Source organism: Perna viridis, chromosome 2 (assembly GCF_037379345.1).
Source record: "Perna viridis isolate PV_CMFRI_1.1 ecotype Kerala chromosome 2, ASM3737934v1, whole genome shotgun sequence".
Classification (NCBI taxonomy): domain Eukaryota; kingdom Metazoa; phylum Mollusca; class Bivalvia; order Mytilida; family Mytilidae; genus Perna; species Perna viridis.
In genome coordinates this window covers 40,574,205-40,598,386 of record NC_142446.1, presented here as the reverse complement: position 1 = coordinate 40,598,386, position 24,182 = coordinate 40,574,205, and the positions used below count along the sequence as shown (strand labels likewise).

At 30.3% G+C, this 24,182-nt stretch overlaps 1 protein-coding gene across 1 annotated transcript; it reads left to right on the top strand.

Moving 5' to 3' along the window:
- The first annotated feature begins 294 nt into the window (after positions 1-294).
- LOC148625050 (uncharacterized) lies at positions 295-23,704 on the top strand. The gene is made up of 19 exons (XM_088568249.1): positions 295-380; positions 4,678-4,734; positions 5,775-5,939; positions 6,301-6,468; positions 6,643-6,694; positions 8,149-8,287; positions 9,164-9,235; positions 10,245-10,314; positions 10,834-10,891; positions 11,334-11,357; positions 12,873-13,008; positions 13,794-13,953; positions 14,416-14,474; positions 14,912-15,069; positions 16,058-16,146; positions 16,551-16,619; positions 17,677-17,730; positions 18,365-18,455; positions 18,797-23,704. Exons 2-19 carry the CDS (start codon positions 4,720-4,722, stop codon positions 18,865-18,867), a joined length of 1,650 nt encoding a protein of 549 aa, XP_088424375.1. The 5' UTR covers positions 295-380; positions 4,678-4,719; the 3' UTR covers positions 18,868-23,704.
- The last annotated feature ends 478 nt before the right edge of the window (positions 23,705-24,182 follow it).

Sequence of the window (24,182 nt, the reverse complement as noted above, 5' to 3'; positions counted from 1 at the left end):
TGTTTGACCTTCCCCCATAGCAACACATTTTACAGGTTCTACAAAAGTTTCTTGAAAGATAATGATTTAAAGTTAAATCATGTAGTTAAAATTTGATTTAAATCAAGTACAACTTGACTAGAAGCATTTAAAGAAAAAAAAAGATATGTCTTAAACTTTTTTGTAATATGAGTACTTGGCTTATGTTTTTTTCTCAAGACCCCTATACAAAGGTAAATTTTATTTTGAAATCCTAGAAATCTTACCTTCAATAACCCAATTTTGAAAAATGAAAATGAATACCCAAGAATGAAATAATCTTCTTCTGTAATGGTGTATTTTATTAATGTTTGTTAATGTGTATGTAAGGTAGATGGTGGAGAATATCTGATCTTCTGACTGTATGTAAAGTATATGAAAGTCACATCTGTCTGCTAGATTTTCTATAATTGTAATTAAAGTTAATGTTATAGATAAATGTAAAGAGGGAATCATTTATACTTTCTTTTTATACACCTTGACATTAAATGTTATTATTTCTAAAAAAAGATTAGTGGGTGAATATTCACAAGTTCAAGTGGGATCTTACTAAATAAAACCCAAAGGTTAAACAGTCATGAATGAGATCCTTTGCATGGTATAAATGTTTCCATACTAATAAAATGGTATTATAAATCATTTGATTTGAAGTGCTTTGGAGATTAGGATTAGCAAAAAATCTTATAAATTATAAGCTGTTAAAATGAGGGTCTTAATAAAATTATTGTATTAATGATGGTGTGATTGTTATGCATATATGTACAGAATTGGTTTGCAGCGTCAGATTCTGGCCATGAACCTTGTTAAGAGCTTATCTTAAATTTTAGTATAATTAATTTCTAACTTAGGTAGTACATACATGTATGCATGTGTGTAATAGTTAGGAATCAGGATGGAATTTAGAGATCCTGTGTTGCGATTTCTGAACCAATTTACAAATTCGTGTGTTTTGTTTCAGGAGCCAGTCTCTGGGTGTGGGAAATTTCTCAATGTTAATTGAAGGCTTAGAATGCTTTTAGCTTTTGTTCTTATGTTTTGGTAGGGTTATCGTCTCTTTGACTCATTTCTCTCTTTTATTTCATGTTTTACAAGTAAGTAAGGTTTAATGGGAAAGTAATCAATGTTTGTAGTCTTATTTATTTATATTTTACCCATGCTGTGAAGGAGGTATATAGTGAGCATGGTGTCTGTCCATCTGTTCACAATTACCCAGTATTTTGTTACATTTTTCAAGGCAACTACTTCAATATCACAACTTGATATTATGCCAGAACTGTGACTGTATTGTTAAGTCGCTATTATTGTTAGTGACTTCTTGCACTCTTAATTTCAGTACTTGATATTTGCATATAATTTGCATAAACATGTAGTTATACGCTACATAATCCTGCAAATCCTATCTGTGTTTACCGCCATAGTGTCAGAGTACTAGCTTTATACGAGATAAAAATATACCTCTTAGGTATCATACATGTGTGTTCTATGCATGTTTCTTGCTTATACAAGAATGGGAACTTTACATGAAATGATCGGTTAGCTTTGAACATTACCTAGTTTCCGATTCAGGCACTGGGGCTCGTTACAAGACTTTCTAGGTCATATACATTAGCACGCCCAGATTTTTATGAATATACATTGCCAGTTGCTCAATTTGGTTCCTAAACTGATTCCCTGGTCAATATCATAAGCGACCCAAAGATCGCTACATCTATCCTCTTTTAAAACATATCATACACATGTCTATGCTTTTTATTTTTGCTTGTATTAGAATGGGAAGTTTACATTAAAAAATGAAATGATCGGTTAGCATTGAATTTATGTAATATTACACAGTTTCCGACTAAAACACAAGTGTTTGTTACAATTGATATAATTTATTATAATAAATATTGCCAGTTGTTTGATCTTGTTCTGGATGATTGAAAAACATTGGGGTCATCTCAGTTACCAAAGAGTACGCAATCATATCAAGGGAACCAAGATTTTAGCAGAAGATTTTAGAGCATATTGCATTCATACCATTTTGGATGTTGAAAGTAAGCCAAAATCGATGACAGTGAATATTTGATGATTAATGACTTTGAAGACTTCAGTCTTTGATTTATTTTTAATTGATCACATTAAACTTGTCCTGAAAATGACAATTGCAGGTAACAACAACAATGGAAGGCCAACAAGCATTATATGTATAAAACTTAAGTTAGATTTAGTAAAACATAATTTTGGTATTTTTTTTTATTTGATTGTTTCCACTTATTTACTTTTGAAATGAATGCCTTGTCATGATTGGGATATGTCAAGTAAAACAAATTTATATAGAAGACAATTATTTGGAGATTTTCTGGTTGTTAAATGATCATCAACAATGTAAATACCATTAACTGGCAATAAAATTTCACCCTATTTTCAATTGATACCTAAGGAGAATGACCGTTAACTGATACTTATTGAAAATGACTTTTCCACCTTTCAACTTTACCTGAATTGATTGTCCATATATTTAAAGGTATGAGTACATCTGTTTCTAGTCCCAACAGAAATACTTAGGCCAAAATTTATATTGTTGAATTTCATTTTAAGGTTTCTTTTTGATTTCCTATAACTAAACAGGAACTTTAGATTTCTCTTACAACAGAAACATGTTCATTGTCTTCAAAATAGGGGACAACCATTTGATTCTGAGGGGGGGTGTATGGGGGAGGGGCCTGGCAGTTTTTGGAAAAAAAATATTCTGGCCTACATCGCCTAGTAAAAAAATGAATTTTTTACCTCAGACCAGATACTTCATACAGTCAAATGAAAATAAATAATCTTGCTCTGATGGAGTTCTGAATAAATTTCTGGCCTGAAAACTTTAACCCAAATAAAATTTGCCCCTCCATCTAGAATAAAATGCTCAGCCCTATTGATATAGATTTAAATTTGTTGTGTTTTTTTTTAATGAATCACCAATTGTCGCTTATGTAGGAAATTTTACTCTCAATTATTAAATATATTTGTAAGGTACTATGACTGATTTTATTCCACTTTAAAGGTATATTTGGGACATAAGGTGATGACAAAATACTTTCTGGGGTTGTTTAGTTTACTGTTTCATGTATGGATAAATCTCTCATTTTACTTTAAAATTAGAAATTATTTTATTTATCTTATTAATGGCTAAAGTGTTTTTGTATTAAGTCATAGTGAAGAAGTAGATAGCATGTGTTTTATATCTTCTTAATTTTATATTTATCCTTGAACTGTGAAATTATAACCTACTTATGGTATGTTAATGTCATTTTAAATTTAATTTTAAGGTCAGTTCCAAATTAAAATGTATTTTGGCATTGCTTGTTATAAATGGCATATACTCTTTTGACTGACCAAATTTTTATTGATAAGTTGTAACTCTTCTGTGGTAATTGATACATAAATATTTGGATTAATTTAAAATAATAGGAAAATTCTTTTTAAAATCTTTATCTTTAAATTTTACTTCTCTTTAATCGAATTGCCAGAAAATGTGATTTGTAAATTATTTAAACTAATATTTTCTAAATAATTTGAATTCACAAAGGAAAAGTTCAGTGTTCAGCTAAATGTCCCAACACCTGTATTTACATCAATAGAATTACATTTCTTTTACATTCAAGTGACTGAAGTCATATAAAGATGTTTTGTTGAGTTTGTCTAGTGGTTCAAATTTACATTCATGAGGAGAAGGTCCTGAATTTTTACAAGTTTCAAATCAATGGTCCACTGTAAGAAAAGCAAAAGTCTAAATTTAAGAGTCAATCAAAAGGGTTGAAGATCCAGGACCATTGTATACAAAATTAAAACATGTTTATAAAAAGTTGTTGCACTTAAAAAGACAGATGCACAATGTATCTGTCTTATGAATTGCATAAGGACAAAAAGTGCCTAAGCTGTATTTGTTAGGAAAGACATTAAATACATTTAGTCAATCTAAAGGACAGGCCTCAGTTTCACAAAATGTCGTAAGTGTAAAATTGATTGTAAGTTATGACGTAACAATGCTTTTTTTCTGTTATGAGTCATTACTTACGATCAACTTTACACTTTTTGTGAAATCAACGCCTGATACAAAAATGAAATGGGACATTTAATAAAACAATAATCATTCCTAAAGTAAATATTTGTACATGTACTATTAAAATTTTCACCTAGCCTCTTAAAATAGAGCAGGACTAACACAAAATAGCAGGATCTTCTGTAAATAAAATCATAGCGTGACAGTACTATCTACTGTGGCAATATTATCTTATGATCAATGATAACCTTTCAGTGATACTGTTTGCCTTAAACTACCTCCGAAATTAGGTTGTTTCCCCTGATGAAAGTTTCCCAACTTGTACAAAAAATGGCAAAAAAAATATTCTGAATAAGACATTCTCAATTGGTAGTTGAAGTGCTGAATATGGTATTTCAGTTCAGTAATACACTGATGAATTGTTTATGACTTGTGTTTTTCTTGTAATCTTCTATAATATTAATGAATTTAACTACAAATTTAAGGTGTTTTACTGATATCCCAAATTTTTCAATTTGTAAAATTTACATATTTTCCAAATTAGAAGAGGATGGGGTAGTTTTGAAAAAAAACCATCATTATCACTACCTTAAATTTGTTCATTTTTGCATTTTTTCTTGCTTCAGAAAGGACACTTGAGGTGATACCACATCAGAAATACAAACAATATGACCAGTACAGATGTAAGTATTAGTGTACACTGAAATTTATACATAAGGCATGATCCTTTTGATATATTTGGGGGATGGGGCTGAGCTTTCCAAAGTGAATCTTTTTTGTAAGCTTCCATAATGTTTTTCCAAAAATTTATTTTGATTTTTTTCTGATGGGTTAAATGTGAACCAGTATATTAAACCTCCACTGAATGAGTGGATGGTATATTGGAATCACCTTGTCAGTCCATTATTCTGGATGAATTAATTTCAAATTTAGTGTGTGGCTTCATATAGGTAGGGCATATGTTATTTGGTGTACTTTTCAATATCAACTTCCTGTATGAGTGGGGGAATGCCTAGCATGACGACATGTGCAACTTCATGTTTTTGTTGACAGAAAGCAAGACCAAAACACTTTTTTAAAGAATAAACCCTCTTTCTGAAATACAAATGATCTGCACTTAAATACAAGTATAACAAAGTCTTCTCAGATGAAAAGTTGAAAGGAGGCTGGAACTTTTTTGTAAGTGAAGTTGTTACAGGCTTAGTTAAGTTGATGTAAACATTTGGAAGAGAAAGATAACTTGATTTTTTTCATTGATTTCTGTGTATTTATAAATAAGCTAGCTTTACAACTTCATACTTATTAGGTCAACCAAAAACTAAGTTCTTGCTTCCCAGGTCCACTATTCTCTTTTTAATGTGTCTCATTACCTATTTTTACTGTCATTTTTATAATGTGTTGCCCTCATTTTCTTTTTTGGCTATGAACAATGTAAAGATTACCTTCATCACTTTTTTTGGGCTGTTGTTAGGTAAAAAAGCCCTCCTCCCATTGTGTTTCTTGAAGAACATTTTCTTCTTCTTGTTGTTCGCCATTACAGTTGAATGCCAGTCTTCTCAACAAATCTGGCCGTCTTCTGTAGGTCTTCCACAGGTCCATACAATTTCTCTGTAATGGGGGTTGAAGAGCAGTTTGAGATCAGAAAAATCAACTCCAAATGCATTTATTTGGTACAATAAATCTGTGTGAAATCTATATTTGATAGAAACAATTTACTTTTCAGAGACTAAGCCGACTGAACATGCTGATATTCAAACAAGCAAATATCAGGAAAATACAGGATGCTATCAAACAGCTGTTGGATATATTTCATGATATATTAGAGAAGGATTTTGAATATGGTGCCTATTTCAATACACAAGATGTCATGCAGCGGTTACATAATGTGGTAAAGTACATTTTTTAAGTAAAAGAAACCTTGTGGTCAAGGCAGCTATCTCTTGTTAAGATAACAGTTGAAAAAGTGATGACAAATTACAGAAGTATTTTTATATAAATTATATTCTTAGAGAAAATGTTTTGTTGTTAATAAGTCTTCAAGTAAAAAATCTCCTATCACTTTGAATATTTGATAGACTCTTATGTGAAATATATTTGCTTTTAATCAAAACAGTAGACTTTCTCCCAAGGTCAAACACTGTGAGACACAAGGTTTTAGGGTTATGGATATTTCTGATTTTGCACATTGGAGAACTTTGTTTTCTTCCAACATGAACCCACAAGTTAGATATCTTACTTACTACCAACAGGATCAAATGCACTGGAAGGAAATCAGGAATATGTATCTATATGAGGAATACTATGGCTACTGTGATGGTAATTTCTCAGATGATGAAATGAACAATCCAGCCAAACTGATCATGGACTTGCTGTCAATTCTTTGCAAATGTAGAGAAGGCATTCTGGAAAAAGTTCAGGTAAATTAAAAAGTTGCTTTTGACGTTTTTTAGAACTTAAGAATTTTCAGCCTGTCCAAGGTTAAGTCATGAAAATTTACTTTCTAATAACAGGAACATGAATTCTAGAACACTTGCCCTGAAGCATTGCAGGATATAGCAGGTTATTATTGAATTAAAATTTGTGCTTTACAGGAGAAACACCATGATATGCAGCAGTTGGACCACAAATTGGAAGAAATGAGAAGTGAGTATCAGTTACTGAAAATTTTAAAATTTGGTGAAAAAAAAAGTGGAACAGGTTTGTAAAACAACATTAAAAACATTTATTTTTGACATATTTTCAGTTAGTAAACCAAGTGGGTGGGTGCACATGTGTGAGAAAATGGGTCTGTTGTCTGAAAATGGTCATTTTTGGCATTTTTTTTTTCATTTTTCACTGGATGTGGTGCTCACCAGGGGTACGAAGTTCAATTTTCCAAAGCTTGTTCCCTCTGATGGTAATTTAAGCCAAGAATTGTTCATAACAGTTGTAAGTGGAAGGTCAGGGGACTCCAGAGGAGTTATTCTTGAGAAAAAAATAGGCTTTTTTCGCAATTTTTGGCATCAGATTGGCCGAAAACCAGAAGTGGTTAGTATATGGTGAGAGACATCATTATTCTATAGAAATCAGGTGAAATGAAGCATTATGCATCCATGCTGTTGTTGCAACAGACTGAGAACTGAGCCCTATCCCTAAAAAAATCACAACTTTTTGTGGCCTTCTTAACTCATGACCTCTCATTCAGCTGTCAAGTCTTTATTTTTTATCAAACTCTGTATAAAATAGCCTCATTTCAAAGCACATTCACTCTCCTTGCATATGAAATCAAATTATGGTTTCCAAAATTAAAAATAAAATTGCCAGAACCCAAAAATCAGAAAACAGCCCAAGACTGTATGTATAAAGTTTCTGCATATTAAGGGTTAGTACAAAAATTTTAGAGGGCAATTAATATTGATTTTCATAAAAAAAAAATGTCCTGAAACCAAGAAATTAACTTTTACTGGCATTTTAGTGATTGAAGGAAATTATATATACCCTTTTGTAATTCCAACATTAAAGCTTCTAGAACTATTATTAAAGTAGTAGTCTATGTAAGAATCATGCAAATTCTGTAGAATGTGATACACCTAAAAAAAAAGGCTACATATCTTTATTTTTGTTATAAAGTTGTTTTATAGATCTATATGATGAAATGTATAGTTATTCATTCATTCTGATCTGTCTGCTCTTAGGGGATAATCCACATGGAAAATCCTATAGTTTCTATTGTATTTTAGTGTCACTTTACAGAGTTATCTCCCTTAGTTTTGAATTTTACAGTACATTCTATATAATTTTTATCCTCTAAGAACAAAGGTTATATGAAAAGTCTCATGTTAATTTCTGTTTACTATAACATTTTAAACAAAATATCAAAAATGAAAATATGTACGCTCCCCAACCATGAATCACAATTTGCATGTGGAGTGCTACTTAACTACAAAAGATGGCTGTCAAATTACATTCTTGTGTATGTAAATATCATGTGAAAATAGAAATATCTGTATTCTTATGTTAGGATTTCTGTGTCTCAAAATGCTACCATACTTAGAGATATGCTTTTTACTTTTTTTCATGTATTTATTTTGTTATTTTACTTAATTTGTATTCTAAAGCCAAAACAACAGACCTTTATCAGCAGCTGCTAGATGAGAAGAGAGAGAATGCAGATAGAAAGTTAGAGTTTGCCAAGTTACAGGGGAAAGTCACACTGATGGAGAAAATGGTTGAGGAGAAAAATAGTAAAATTACTGAGTAAGTTGTCACATCAACCTTTTAGATTCCAGGGTTTGTAAAATTTATTCTGAAGGTAATTCCATCTTGAAAGTATCATTGCTTTATTTGAAAAAGTTCAATTCTATTACGCAAAATCTTGATACGTATTTTGAGGGTTGTAAGACAACTGGTTCATGAATATGACTTTTGAAGTACCAGTCTTTATAAAAATAAGACAGGAGGTGATTTATGCATGTCAAGAACCCATGGATCTCAGTTTTATTTCTTGTTCAGAAACTGTTCTAGATCAGATAACCAGTCTTAGTTTTTCATTTGGGGTTGAGCCTTTGAGATAAAATTTATATAGATTGTACATGGAATTAGCGCTTTACAAGAGTTGTCGTTCGTGATTTGGCTTGACTTGGTTGATTTTAAAGGGAGATGAATGCATAATTTTGTAAAAAGTGCAGATCTGAATGCAGAAAAGATTTTTGTTATGTGAAAGTACAGCATATGTAGACTGAAAAAGCATGGTTTGTTAGGTGGGTTTTTCTTCACCATGAATCACTTTGCCATTGGCAGTCTGAATTTTATACTGACTGGTACTTAAGAAGAATATTATCCACTTATCTAAAACCTACTATCCATTCCTCAATCAAAACTTTTGTAAGCCTGTCTGTAACATCCTTTTAAACATACTAAAACCAAAAGCCTTCAAGGAATATTGATCAAACTTAGCATATGCTTAGAAGTATTCCTAATAAATGTTTTGAATCAAGATGTTTCAATACTGTAGGCCAAAGATCAGTATTACAGTTGTCATTTTTTTATGGAGATTGTGTTGTCCTTACTATGATTTATGTTTCATTATATTGATAATTTTTAGTTGGTTACATAAATTTTATTGTGTTGCAGATTACTTAGAGATAAAAATGTACAGCTGAATGAAAAGGAGAAGGAGAAGCTACTGGAGAATGCCAATAAAAAGTAAGACTTTGTTGCAAAAGACTATTCTGAGTTAACACTGTCAGCTTTGTAGTATATTAATGACTTCCAGTTTATGAATATCAGTACCTCTCACACTGTCAACTTTGTAATGTATTAATTACTTCCAGTTTATAAATATTGGAACCTCTCACACTGTCATCATTGTAGTCTATTAATGACTTCCAGTTTATAAATATCAGTACCTCTCACACTGTCAGCTTTGTAATGTATTAATTACTTCCAGTTTATAAATATCAGTACCTCTCACACTGTCAGCTTTGTAATGTATTAATGACTTCCAGTTTATAAATATTGGAACCTCTCACACTGTCATCGTTGTAGTCTATTAATGACTTCCAGTTTATAAATATCAGTACCTCTCACACTGTCAGCTTTGTAATGTATTAATTACTTCCAGTTTATGAATATCAGTACCTCTCACACTGTCAGCTTTGTAATGTATTAATTACTTCCAGTTTATGAATATCAGTACCTCTCACACTGTCAGCTTTGTAATGTATTAATGACTTCCAGTTTATAAATATTGGAACCTCTCACACTGTCATCGTTGTAGTCTATTAATGACTTCCAGTTTATAAATATCAGTACCTCTCACACTGTCAGCTTTGTAATGTATTAATTACTTCCAGTTTATGAATATCAGTACCTCTCACACTGTCAGCTTTGTAATGTATTAATTACTTCCAGTTTATGAATATCAGTACCTCTCACACTGTCAGCTTTGTAATGTATTAATGACTTCCAGTTTATAAATATTGGAACCTCTCACACTATCATCGTTGTAGTCTATTAATGACTTCCAGTTTATAAATATCAGTACCTCTCACACTGTCAGCTTTGTAATGCATTAATGACTTCCAGTTTATGAATATCAGTACCTCTCACACTTTTCCTTTTGAAAATGCATAGTAAACAGCATAGTAATTTTAGTAAGAGATTTTGTCATTTAGGCTACAAAAATATGAGTAAAATTTCTGATGTGATTTAGAATAGAAGAATTGGAAGAACAGATCATGGAATTACAGGCCAGTAAACAGAGAGCATCTAGAAGACTGTCTGTAAGTAAATATGATATATCAAGTCTATATGGTGAAGGTAATATTTTATTTGTGGTTACCTGTTTACCTGGATTTTAGGATTCATTCTTCATGATTTCAGTGGCCATTTTATATTTTATTTTTTATTTGTGAAATCATATATGTTTTTACAGTAGACCATGTATCAATGAGAAGGTGAAAAGTGAAAATCTGAATAGATTTAGTTAGACAAAAGCTTGATGTTCTAGAATGGAATGTTCAATTTAAACTATGCACAAGTGAAGGAAAATGCCATTACATTTTAAGTTTATATAAGTTAATTGAGATTTTCATGCAAATTTCAATTATAATGAATTTAATGGAAAAGATGTATTCACACATTTTATAATGGTTGGATTTATACACATTTCTAATGAACTTTGGAACAGAATTTAAATGCTTTTGATTCATATATGAAATTCATGTAAATGGTTTTTTTCCAGCTTATACTATTGTTCTGCGGTAGGGAGTCATACATATTTTTGGTTTGTCTAATTTCAGTGCATTGATGACCAGAATAAAATGTTAAAGTTGAAACAAGAAAGACTTGGCATTGGAGGTAGGTGACTAGTATTGAGAAAAGGTCAAAAGCTTAAGGCTGAAATGAATTAATTGCAGGTTTCCTTTTTCACCTAAAAAAATTAGGAAAGGAAGGTAGGAAAAACATTTTATTTTACAAAATCATTTTATTATATTTTCATTGTTTCCAGATTTATTTTTTTCAATTGTCAGTAAAATGTAAAGGGTTGGTGTTGGAAACAAAAGTATGGTTGGGGAACTGGAATGACACAATTACTTTATTTTGGCTCAATCAAAATATATGTCAGTAATGAGAGTTATTGTAAAGACATTACAAGTGGTTTTGAGGCTTTATTTAAATTTTGATTTTCACAGTCAAAAAGTGCACAATTGATTTCAAACTGTTTTATATTTGTTCTAACATGCATATGTTAAAAGATGAAATTGTCAATATTACAACAAAAGCATTTTAAACTTTATAGAGGACTGTGTTGATGGAGAAGAAGGTAAAAACAAATTGTGTAGAATATTCTTGCTGCAATACAATTATGGATCTATTAAAGTCAACATCCTGGACAAGTTCTTATCAACTATGGATTTATGTGTTACTATATTTTTCTTTTATAGTCATAAATGTATAAATCTAAAAATAAATTGAACTTGCAGCTAAGAAATTTTGTCTAGTTTTTGGCAGTCAAATCAATGGTGTATAGGATAATTTATAAATAAAATATTGGTGTGTGTTGATCCTAGATTTTGACTTGATGCTACTCTCTTTGCTTGATTTTCGACAGATGTAGATGTAGTAATGTAGTAAACCTTTTTATTCTTACTTTTTCCTTATAGATTATTTCTTTTGTAGCTGAAAAGTCATTTAGTTAACTGCATATAAATCAAATTAGTTTATTCATTTTTAATTTATGTTAACTTCAATATATAATACTGGTACTTCATTTCAGAAGCAAAGCAAAACTGCTTATAGAAATGCATAATATTTTTTAATTAATATATTCATATGAATACACTCTCTAAAACACTAACACAATGTACTTCAGTTTTTTTATTATGTTTCAAAAGTTTTTTTAAAATAAAACTTACCGTCCTCGTGTAAGGGTTATTTCCTAATTCCAACCCATTGGCTGTTGCAATAATTTTACAACATTTTACAATTTTAAAGTTTATTTATGAATTACATGTATTGACCCAAAAGAAGAAGCATCATATATCAGGTTGCTAATATCAGTGTCTTAATGAAAGTTGTCTTTGATACCTTACCTTGTAATTGGTATAAACAAAAAGATGAAGTTATGTTTTATACATGTGCAAAATATAAAACAGCCTTTAAATATTTAAGCTTTGAGTGTATTTATCTTTGGAATAACCATTTTTATTCCCAAGGTCAAGCTTATGCATTTAAACACCTGTTCTTTTTTTTTTGTGGTATTTCACCAAATATTAAATCCATTATATAAGTTGTACATGTATTTTGTCATGGTTTTACTGTGATTATTTATGCTATTTTACCCCAAATCAAGAAAAAACTGATCAATACGACGACAATTATATTGGATATGGTATTTAAGCTGGTCAAATTAGTTCTACAAATTTCTACACTCCTTTTAAAACATTCTTACTTGTTTCTATGGTAATAGATTGTTTTAAAGTATCATCAATCCTTGATGTACTGAAGGATGAATTTGACTTACCAAAAGATGGTAAAGATTGGAAAAGTCTTTAGAAACACTATCTTGTTGCAAATATAATTTTAAAATAAAAATATTTGTGGAAGTTCTTTTTTTTGTTATTTCATTATTTTTTACAGTACAGTTGGGAATTTTTTTTCTGATGATTGGTAAAAATAATGATTAAGTTAAACAAGTATTTTTGAACTTTAATAACAATAAACTTGGAAGAAACTTCGAGAAGCAAAATTCAGATCCAAAAAAATTAAACAACTTCAAGTATTCTCTGTTAAATAGATGTTATTATAACAGCCTTTTTTTCTGTGATTATAATTCTAGGAGAAAGCAATGAAGTGCAGAGATTAAAACGGGATATCTATATAAAGGATAAAGATATAGCACATCTGGAGGATCAGTTCTACAATGAACAAAAAGTTGTCATGGGTATCCTTGGGGGAATAAGAACAGATATTAAGTAAGAAATTGCAATTTTAAACTTAAAATTCCAATCTGTGTATACATTTGTTACTACTTACATGGAGGTTTAAAATTTAGGCTTTTTTCTTGTGATAATGTGCTCATCTCAAGTAAGTGAAATAGTGGATTTGATCTGCTTCTGAGACATAACAATTGTTATTTACTATTTCTCTGCCAAGCATGTGGCATATAGGAGATAAAATTACAATTGGTTGGCCTTGGTGTCATAATAATATGTCTGAGTGGGGTGGTACCTGTGTTGTAGGTTGTTGATTCAGAGAGTTACTACCAGTACATTAACAATAACAAACTCAATTTGTGGGACTAGTACAAGGCAAGGTCTGTTGGATCAATGAAATTTTCTGATCCTGAAATGCATGAAATATTTGCCATAGGATGTTAAACTCCAGTCAGTCTTTCTATCAATCAATCAATCTTTTTTTATGAAGTTGGTGACTCATCACTATAAAACTTGGAACACATGAACATAATAAACAAAGATATATTTGACCTTTTATAGACTTATAACAGAGCAGCGTTATAAGAGGTTCAAGTTCTGAATAACTTACTTCAATCTACTTTGCTGTGTGGATTTATGACCTTTTAATAAAAGTAAAGTTATCTCAGGCTAGAATTTAGTCCAATCAGTGTATCTGTATTTCTTTCCGTCATTCAAAAATAATATTATTTTTTTAAATGTAACTTAAGTGTAAATTATGACAAAGAAAAATAGTAGTGGGACATTTATACACAAAAAGTTACTGTAATATTTTTGGGTTTTAGTATATTAAGTGAAAAGTTTTACAAGGAAGAGGAACAGATTCGAGACCCAGATTTTGTGAAACTGACTAAGAATGTGGAAAAAATATTTGATGGTGCTTCTGAAGGGAAACTTGCCTCTGTCAGAATGATGCTTCCTCCTCATTTTACATACTTTGATAAGGTTTGTACTGATACAATAATATAGTGAAGTTTCAGTTGTAGCTCTTTTTAAAGTATTTTCTAAGCCTTCTTGCTATATTTGATGAAAATGTGATTATACAAATGTACTTCTCAAATATTTTCAGTTATTTTATTATACCCCAAACAGAGAGTCCCCTTATCTGTTTGTCTGGCCATACAACCCTACTAAACTGCATATTGACTTACATGAAATCTTAAAGGAATGTTAAGGTTTATATGTAGTTATGAAGAATCAGGATAATTAATGCCAGAATACTGAAAGGGGAGATAATCCAACTAATGGTAAACAGTTTTGATGAGATTGAAAGTGAAGGTCTGCTGTCATCACTGGTAGCTGACCTTTTAGTTTTGAATATTGTTTCCACATTTTTTCCTATCAACAGATTGTTTTTTCTAAATTTAAAACATACTTTCTACTTGTTCTTTTGTTTCTCTTTTTCAGGAACTAAAAGTAAGAAAACTGAAAAGATTGTCAAAACAAGCCTCATTACCCTCCTTAAAGTAAGTTACATCACTCAATATTGCAAAGCACTCTCTTGTTAGTATATTTTGTTATGGAGAATATTATGTTAAAGCAAGGAGACCATGAATAGATTAGGAAATGGTGTAATCAATTTCTTGGTCAAAGACTAGACCAAGAAATCAGAAAAAAAACTTATTTTAACACAAATAAAAAAAGAATACACAGAAACTAAAGCATGAATGAGCAACCAGGAATTAAAAAAAAAATGGAAGTATGGACCAGATGCACTGGCAACATTAGCTTAATGAAGAGATTTAAAAAAATAACTATGACAAAAACTAGAAAAATACCTGTATGGAATGAAAGACTATACCTAATTGTCATGGTCTTATTGACACAATGATACAAAGGCTACTAATTCTTTATTTTTATAAAAGTTGTATAACATGTTAGAGTTTTTATGTTGCTTTTTTAGATCATCAGATTTTACTTCCCAACCTTTGCCTACTATTGGTGCATCATTAGGCAAGTTAGAGACAATACACAGTAATGGGGAGGTATCAGCAGTAACAGATACTACGACAACACAAACCACAACTACTAGTATACCCTCTAAAAAGTTAGCTTCTGTCTGTAAGTGTTGTAGTACCTTCATAATCTCCTCTGCTGACCTAGAAACAGCTTCTAGATTTACTGTGTATCACTCTGCAATCTCAATAGTTTCTATCCAGGATGTGAAAATTTTTACATGGCATGATAACTGCTCATTAAAATCTGTGGTGCTCTTTACATTCTAATTTGCTTAAAGAGCTAAAGGACTGTTTAAATGTTTATACAAAATTATTAACAAAATTACCGAAATCACAACCAGAGGGAAATTTACATGACCTAGCCAATCATGGATAAACTGGAAAAAGTAATCGAGGAAATCAAAAGAATGTAATCCAGGGATAAGGACCAGACATGGAAAACAGACAAACACAACAAAGAACACAAAATAATACATAGAAAGTAACAAAAGTAAATGAGCAACTCAGACTCCACTAAAAACTGATGCATGGACCAGGTGCACTGGCAGGGTAAGCGTCCTCTGCCATGGATAACAAATAGCCACTATGTTCCAGCTTTGGTACAAGAATTTCAAAGTAAAGTGCTGGGTTTAACTGCTTTATGGCTGGACAAACTTTTTATTATAACTGGTATATTAAATTTTTAATTACATTTCTTTTATGGCCTAAAAGATATTGATTCAAAGTACAAACAAAAAAATTGGAAAATGTCATTGGGTCAGTGACCTAACTACTTACCTGACATTGTATTACTATCTACTGGGCATTTTGATTTATTATACATGTATATATGTATCAATCGGAAGTTGTGCAAACATACTGGTGTAAAAAAGTAATACAAACATACCAGTTTCCCTAATATAAAAGTAAAATAGTAGTGCAAATATTCTGCTACCTTTTCATAATAAGAAATAAAAATAAAATTTGAAAATAATCACCCAAGTTTTTGTAAATTAAAAAAAAATTCACATTAGTTTTTTGTGAAGTCAGCAATTGGCTTGTTGGTATGAAATTGAGTTGTATGTTTAGTTATTTATTTGTGTGTTTTTCAGCTGAGAATCCGGTTATTGTAGATCCACATACAGGAAGAATTAACAGTATGGCATATCTAATGCACTTCCCACACATGGCTCAAAACTTTGTAAGTTTTTAAATGTTTAAGTGCAACATATAGACATAAATGGTGCAAGAAACAAAACCTTGTGAAAATGAAATGTTGCACTAAGCATTTTCACCAGTTTGACCAAATTTTGATTATATCAATTTTTTGTCAAGTTAGTGTATTGTTTGTAACAAAGGATTGAAGAAAAATGTTTAAAGCCAAGAAAAACAAGATTTTTCATTTGATGTGTATGGCTTCTAGCAACTTCATAACAGTTCTATATTAATGAAGTAACACCAAAAAATTCTCTTCAGTTGGTGATAATTCATAAATGATAAATTTTGTAAAACTGTATTCCAGGTAAATGACTGAGGTATATTAAGGCTAATAATTAAGTTTACATCATGAAACATGTAAAATTAATGCTTTATTTTTCCTCGCAGGTTTTAGATCATTGGAAAAAGTTTAAAGAATATGATACCGACCACGATTGTTCATTAGATTTAAGTGAAGTATGTCCATATATGGTTCAGTTAATTATTGATGCACCAATCACACTTACCTACTTGTTTCTTAAAATGAGGAACAATAAGTATAAATAAAAGATACCATATAGCAAGAAATCTTTGCGGGATTCTAAATTTCGTTGTATTCATGAGGTTTGGGAAATCACAAAAAATAAGTTTGCAAAATTTAAGTCAAGATATTTTATTATAATTTCGACTATTAAATCTGAAGACACAAAAAATGAAGTCGGTTAACATTTGATACCCATATTCATAGAGCAAATTGTGAAATTTGCCAGCTGCAAAAATTACCCACTTCATGGTAAACCAGAGAAATATTAGTTCCACACTTTAACTAATCACCTATTGAACATATTTTAAAGACAGGAAGGTTAGGCTATACCAAGTTTATTTCTTGGTTCTCTGACCATTTTTCTTGAAACTGATGAGATAGGAAGTCATTTCTTTTATTGACCTTTAAAAAATGGGAGCTTTATACATTGTTCCTATACAGAAAAAATGATGAGGAAAGTGCTTATTTGGTTTTATTACATTGATAGGGCAATAAATGTGGCTAATGAGGCATCCTCTGCAGAAAAAAGGGAGGGTCTGAAAAACAAGTAATTAAATTTGATTAGACTTACCAGGAACTCTGATTTAATTGTGATGTATTAAATATTTGACATAGAAATGAAAAAAAAGAACAAAAAACAAAACAAAACAAGGTTTTAGTATGCACTTGAGTGTCTTTTTCCATTACCCCCAAAAATTGATCAGTAAAAGTTATTTAAATCATTAATTATTTAAATTATTCAAATTACATGTCTCACTTTTAGTTAAGGAGGTAGACCTAGGGTAAGGGACATAACTCTTGAAATCTGTGATATACTTGTATCATATTCAATTTCACCAATATTTATCAAACTTTCATCCATGAGATTGATGTAGAATGCTGAATACAAACATTCCAATGATTTGTAAGAGTTGTTTCCTTTACCTATGTCTACCTCCTTAAATGTATATATCTCTGTGCTGTTTTATAATATGATTCAATTTCATACAGGTATCAAAGATTCTTACTTCTATTGGCTGTCAGTTTACACCTGATCAAATTGAGGTATACCATTTTCTAAAGCCTATTTGTTGATATAGGACTTGCAACTCAGTTTACATTTTTATTAATGTTTAAAAATAGTACAAAATGTATTACATGTTAATCCATTTCAAATAAGCTGTTAAGTAATAATGTGAAAGCATGATGGCTGAAAAAAATTAACTTGTGTTTTTTTTTTCAGTTTGTAGTAAACATTTTTGCACTACTTGTAGTATCAAACAAAATTAAGGATAAATTACTAAGGCACTAACCATTTTTATTCTGAAGGAGGTGGTGGCTTGGATTTGGTGTTGGGGAAAGAATTTTTTTTCATGCCAGGGCAAAATATTTATTATTTTTAAGCAACAACTGAAATCAATATCTTTATTTGCAAAATCTACCTTGTTAAGTAATTGGAAAATAAAGAATCATTATTTTTTTTTCAATGGATGAATAATTTTTTTTTCAAAACTTTGGAACATTAATTTCTTTTTTCAAAAAGAATAAATGCCCTCCTCCCCTTATTGCTGATGAAATGGTCAGTGCTGAATGTGTGCATTGTAGCTGTAAGATTAAATCAGAAAAATCAGGAGAAGTAGTGAAGTTAAATTAAAAAAAATGTATAGCTATATTTATTCTTCTATTTATATTTATACAGGAAGCTATAGATGAAGTAGATCGAGATAATAATCACACATTAGATTTCTTTGAATACCTACTGGTTTTAGATAAAATCACCAAAAAGTCAGGTATGTTTGCTTAAGGATACAATTTAACTTGTTCTTGACAGTATTTATTCAAAATCAAACAATATGCCTGATTTTAACATTTTTATCAAAATCTGTTTCTAACATTTTTGTAAAAATATATTAAAATTATAAATATAAAGAAAATGATTTGGAATTTCATCTTTTCACAACATATTTTTACTTTTGAGCTATTTTTTTGCTTTATGAAAAAAAAGTTACAGAATAACGAATATTGCTTAATCAGTATTGCTAAGGTAGATAATTTTGACTGTATAATGTGATGTCAACACTTTGTTATAAGGCCATAGACAAATGAAATGATATATTTATTTCTTTTGTAGGAAAATCCAAGTTATTCAAGACAGGACTTAAACAAAACAAAGAAGTGTCGAAGACTTGTGTTATACAGTGACATTACTTAATGACTACATGTTATACAGTGACATTTCTTTAATGACTACGTAATATACAGTGACATTACTTTAATGACTACGTGATATACAGTGGCATTACTTTATCACTGTGTTATACAGTGACATTACTTTATGACTATGTGTTATACAGTGACATTACTTAATGACTATGTGCAATACAGTGACATTACTTTATCAAAGTGTTATACAGTCACATTACTTAATGACTATGTGTTATACACTAAAACAGTGACATTACTTTATGACTATGTGTTATACAGTGACATTACTTAATGACTGTGTTATACTGTGACATTACTTAATGACTGTGTGTTATACAGTGACATTACTTAATGACTATGTGTTATACAGTGACATTACTTAATGACTATGTGTTATACAGAGATATTACTTTATCACTGTGTTCTACAGTGACATTAATTGATAACTATGTGTTTTACAGTGACATTACTTTATGCCTATTTGTTATACAGTGACATAACTTAATGACTGTGTGTTATACAGTGACATTACTTAATGACTGTGTTATACAGTGACATTACTTGATGACTATGTGTTATACAGAGATATTCCTTTATCACTGTGTTCTACTGTGACATTAATTGATAACTATGTGTTATACAGTGACATTACTTTATGCCTATTTGTTATATAGTGACATTACTTGATGACTATGTATTATACAGTGACATTACTTTATATCTATGTGTTATAAAGTGACATTACTTTATCTCTATTTGTTATACAGTGACATTACTTTATCACTATCTGTTATACAGCGAGATTACTTTATCACTGTGTTATACAGTGACATTACTTAATGACTATGTGTTATACAGTGACATTACTTGATGATTAAGTGTTATACACTGATATTACTTCATCACTGTATTCTACAGTGACATTACTTGATAATATGTGTTATACAGTGATATTACTTGATGACTACATGTTATAAAGTGACATTACTTTATCTCTATGTGTTATACAGTGACATTACTTTATCAGTGTCTGTTATACAGTGAGATTACTTCATCACTGTGTTATAGAGTGACATTCCTTAATGACTATGTGTTATACAGTGACATTACTTGATGACTACGTGTTATACACTGATATTACTTTATCACTGTGTTATACAGTGACATTACGTGATAACTATGTGTTATACAGTGACATTATTTTATCTCTATGTGTTATATAGTGACACTATTTTATCTCTATGTGTTATACAGTGACATTACTTTATCACTGTCTGTTATACAGTGACATTACTTCATCACTGTGTTATACAATGACATTACTTTATTACTGTATTATACAGTGACATTATTTTATGACTATGTGTTATACAGTGACATTACTTAATGACTTCGTGTTATACAGTGACATTACTTAACGACTATGTGTTAGACACTGACATTTCTTGATGACTACATGTTATAAAGTGACATTACTTTATCTCTATGTGTTATACAGTGTCATTACTTTATCACTGTCTGTTATACATTGACATTACTTTATAACTGTGTTATACAGTGACATTACTTAATGACTGTATACAGTGACATTACTTAATGACTACATGTTATACAGTGACATTACAGAATGACTATGTGTTATACAGTGACATTACTTGATGACTATGTGTTATACAGTGACATTACTTGATGACTGTGCTATACAGTGACATTACTTAATGACTGTATACAGTGACATTACTTAATGACTACATGTTATACAGTGACATTACAGAATGACTGTGTTATACAGTGACATTACTTGATGACTATGTGTTATACAGTGACATTACTTGATGACTATGTGCTATACAGTGACATTACTTAATGACTATGCAAGTACTTTTAATTTTGTCAAGATTTGAAAAAAAAGACATTGTTCAGTAGCTTTTTAAAGACTCACTCTTATCATGGTAATGATAATTGATACTTGTAATGAAGCATTTGACTTGTGGTCTTAGATGGTGCTTATGTGTCTTAAAATATCAGTAAAGAGAGTTACGCCAGACTTGACATTATAGTATCTTCAAATTGAGAGGTGTGAGGAGATAATGACGGAAGAAACTTACAAATGTTTTTACTTGGTATGAACTAATGTATCAAGCAGTGATGTCTTGTGGTCTCTTTCCAGCAGTGATGGAGTTTCTTCTCTTTTCAACAGTGATGGATTTTCATTCTAAGTATGGTGATATTTGTTCTTACTCCAGATGCGATGGGTTTCACTCTCATTCACTTTTGATATCACACAAAAAAAAAAGACAAAGAAAAAAATCATTTACTGGTAGTCTCTTATCATAATGTGAAACTGAGTTATGATACAATGTGTTTCATTCATACTTAGATTAACTGTAAGAATTAATTAAAACCAAAGCAGTATTGTAGGGTTAGACAAAGCTAGTATTTTTTATGGTAAATCATCATGGTGCCTTAGTTTTCAGGAACTTCATCCAATTATTAATTGTATTAATTATGTAGTCTACTAATATAGTTTAAGACTTTGCCTCTGACATAAAATTATGTGTATTGAATCTCATGTTAATACAGGTTGAAAGTCACAGAACTGACTATTCTCAGTTGGAATACTTGTTTATAGATTTTTAAACACTTGTCGTCAAAACATTTCTCATTACTACCAGTTATAATTAAGAAACTCTATGGTAGTTTTAATCAGTCTTGGTATTATTTTCAGAACTCAATATCATACTCTGCCTTATCTCTTACCAAAGTACAGCTCTGCCTTAAAATTAGACAGAAGCTTATAGTAAGTGATTCATGAATTTCTTAATCCCATTTTTTTATTGGAACTCTTGCAGGAGGCCTTATAGAAACTGTATTTGATGATAAGATTGCAAATTAAAGTTGGTCACTAGAGATATAGACGCTTAAGTGTAAGTGTTTGTAAGAATCAGGCAAAATGGGAAAAATCAGAAACATGCATGTCAATACCCCACCGATATGACAATGTAATATCACTCAAGGATACCTTTTCTATTTCAAAAGACCATTATTTGATCTCTAAATCACTGGCTTTGTGCAGAAATTTTTCAATAGAATCTTAGAAAAATGAGGTTTTTGACAGAGTTATCTGCCCATGAAATGTTCATTTTCAATGCAGTTCAATGAAATTGTGACTAAATGGTCCAGCATGATATGGAAAATCTTGTCTGTTTTCCTTAATCTGAAGGTGCAAATAGTCAAATTACACTATCAAAATGATGGAGTTTTTCATACGATGTTTCACCAACTGCCTGATTCTTACATAGACTGACACTTAAGATTTGGTTGTATTCTACTACCGAAAAGTACAGGAAAATTTCCTGTCAGAATCTTTACACTATGACCTGTCAAAAAATATTTCATGATAAATAGCAGTTCTAAGAAAATAATACAGTAAGATTTGTTTTAGGATGTAACAAATGTATTTGAACAGTTTCATCAAATATCTTGAGATACATGTATGATGAATCAACCTCTGCATGGTTTTTAAAACAGACCAATACTTTACATGATAATCATTTGAAATTCTACTGTTCAATTTAAACTTCTGCTTATAAGGGTCCTTTTTAATATACTCCTGTCTTTTAATGGACTTTTGATAGTCTTGTCTGTCCAATCATACTTCTTACAACTCCAACACACTCACAGAGATTAAATGCCAGCATTTATGGTAGAGAAATTGCAACAGGAAAATCACAGGAATTTGTCACACTACCTAAACTTGACATCTTTACACATATCAAATTGTAAAAACACAAAGCCAACAATTTGACATTATCATAAAAAAATCTCCCTAGCATATGACATAGTCTTTTTAGCTCACTTGGCCTAAAAAATCTTTGAAGCCAATGAACAGAATTTTATTTAATTTGTTTACAATCATTCTTGACATGTCTATTCCCAAAATTGTATCTGCTATCGTCCTTGGCAAAAAAACATGGCCACTGCTTCAAATTAATAATTCACCAATTTTGGAGTTATTGCCCTTTTTATGCTGATTATAACTTTTTTTGCTGTTTTGCCTACAGTTGTTAAGACAACAAATGTAGATTAATAAAATGTTCTATATTTCGTACAAATTTCAGAAAAGTCTGTAACACTTCTTGGAGTTATGGCCCATGAAAATGTCATTATTGATATTTGTTTCAGTTTTGGCATATTAATTAGAAAACGAGGGCTGATTGATGATTATTGTAAATTGATAAAATTCTCAGTATTTCAATATCTATAATTGGTGCAAATTTGAGAAAAATCTTTAGATTGCATCTTTTATGATTTTTTGCACTTTTAGTCTGTAATTCAGTTAACATTAGTAGAATTATGATTAATGTTAACAGCAAAACTGTTCAGTATCATGACAAATATCATCTGTCCAAATTTGGGGAAAATCTTTCAATTGCATTTTTTTATGATTTTTTGCACTTTTAGTCTGTTATTCAGTTAAAAAAATTAAAGGAATTATGATTAATGTTAACAGCAAAAATATTCAGTATCATGACAAATATCATCTATGCAAATTTGATCAAAGGTTTTTGACCATTTTTAGTTTTTACATGTATTCAACTGTTTAAAGCTAATAAACCAGGTGAGCAATTCAGGCTCTTGGGAGCCTCTTGTTTCATCTTCATATTATTGGGCTTGTCTTTTTGGAAGAGAATACTTGATATTTTTTCTGGTTTTTTTTAAATATAAGGGACAAGATGAAGAGCCATAACTTCAACTTTTAAAGCACATTATTACTTACTTCTGTTTAGCAATTACTTATAAGTTATTAAAGATATGTATCATATCAATGTCTTTACCTTAATTGAAGTTGCTTCTTTTCCCCAATTTATCTTTAGTACTGCATTGTGACTGTTTTTTTCTTTCATGAAAAAAAACAAGAAGAAAAGATTTATAAATATATTTAGTTCATTCAAAGTTAATGTCTTGGTTCTTTGTTATTGCTTTCAGACATTTTCTAATTAATTTTTTTTTTAAATAAAAGACAGCATTTGGTATTCAGAACTTCTTTGGGTCAAATGTATTGAGTATTTTTATGCAAAAAAATACTTCGTGAAAACCAAATAATTTTCTACAAAGCACAGTTTTTTGTACTCAATTAAACTGTGGAACATACAGTTCTTATACTTCAAGTAAAATTGAGATGCATTGCATTGAATGCTCTAAATATGATAATTTTTTTTTTTTTCAAATGTATAAGTGGTTACTGTGATTTTGTAGGAGATATGAATTTACATTTAAACTCAATTTTCATATGAGTTTACTGCAAAAGA

Coding starts and splice junctions, on each gene's coding strand:
- LOC148625050 (XM_088568249.1), top strand. Junction 15,070..16,057: donor TAAAAAGTTAGCTTCTGTCT/GTAAGTGTTGTA, acceptor TGTGTTTTTCAG/CTGAGAATCCGGTTATTGTA. Junction 16,147..16,550: donor CACACATGGCTCAAAACTTT/GTAAGTTTTTAA, acceptor TTTTCCTCGCAG/GTTTTAGATCATTGGAAAAA.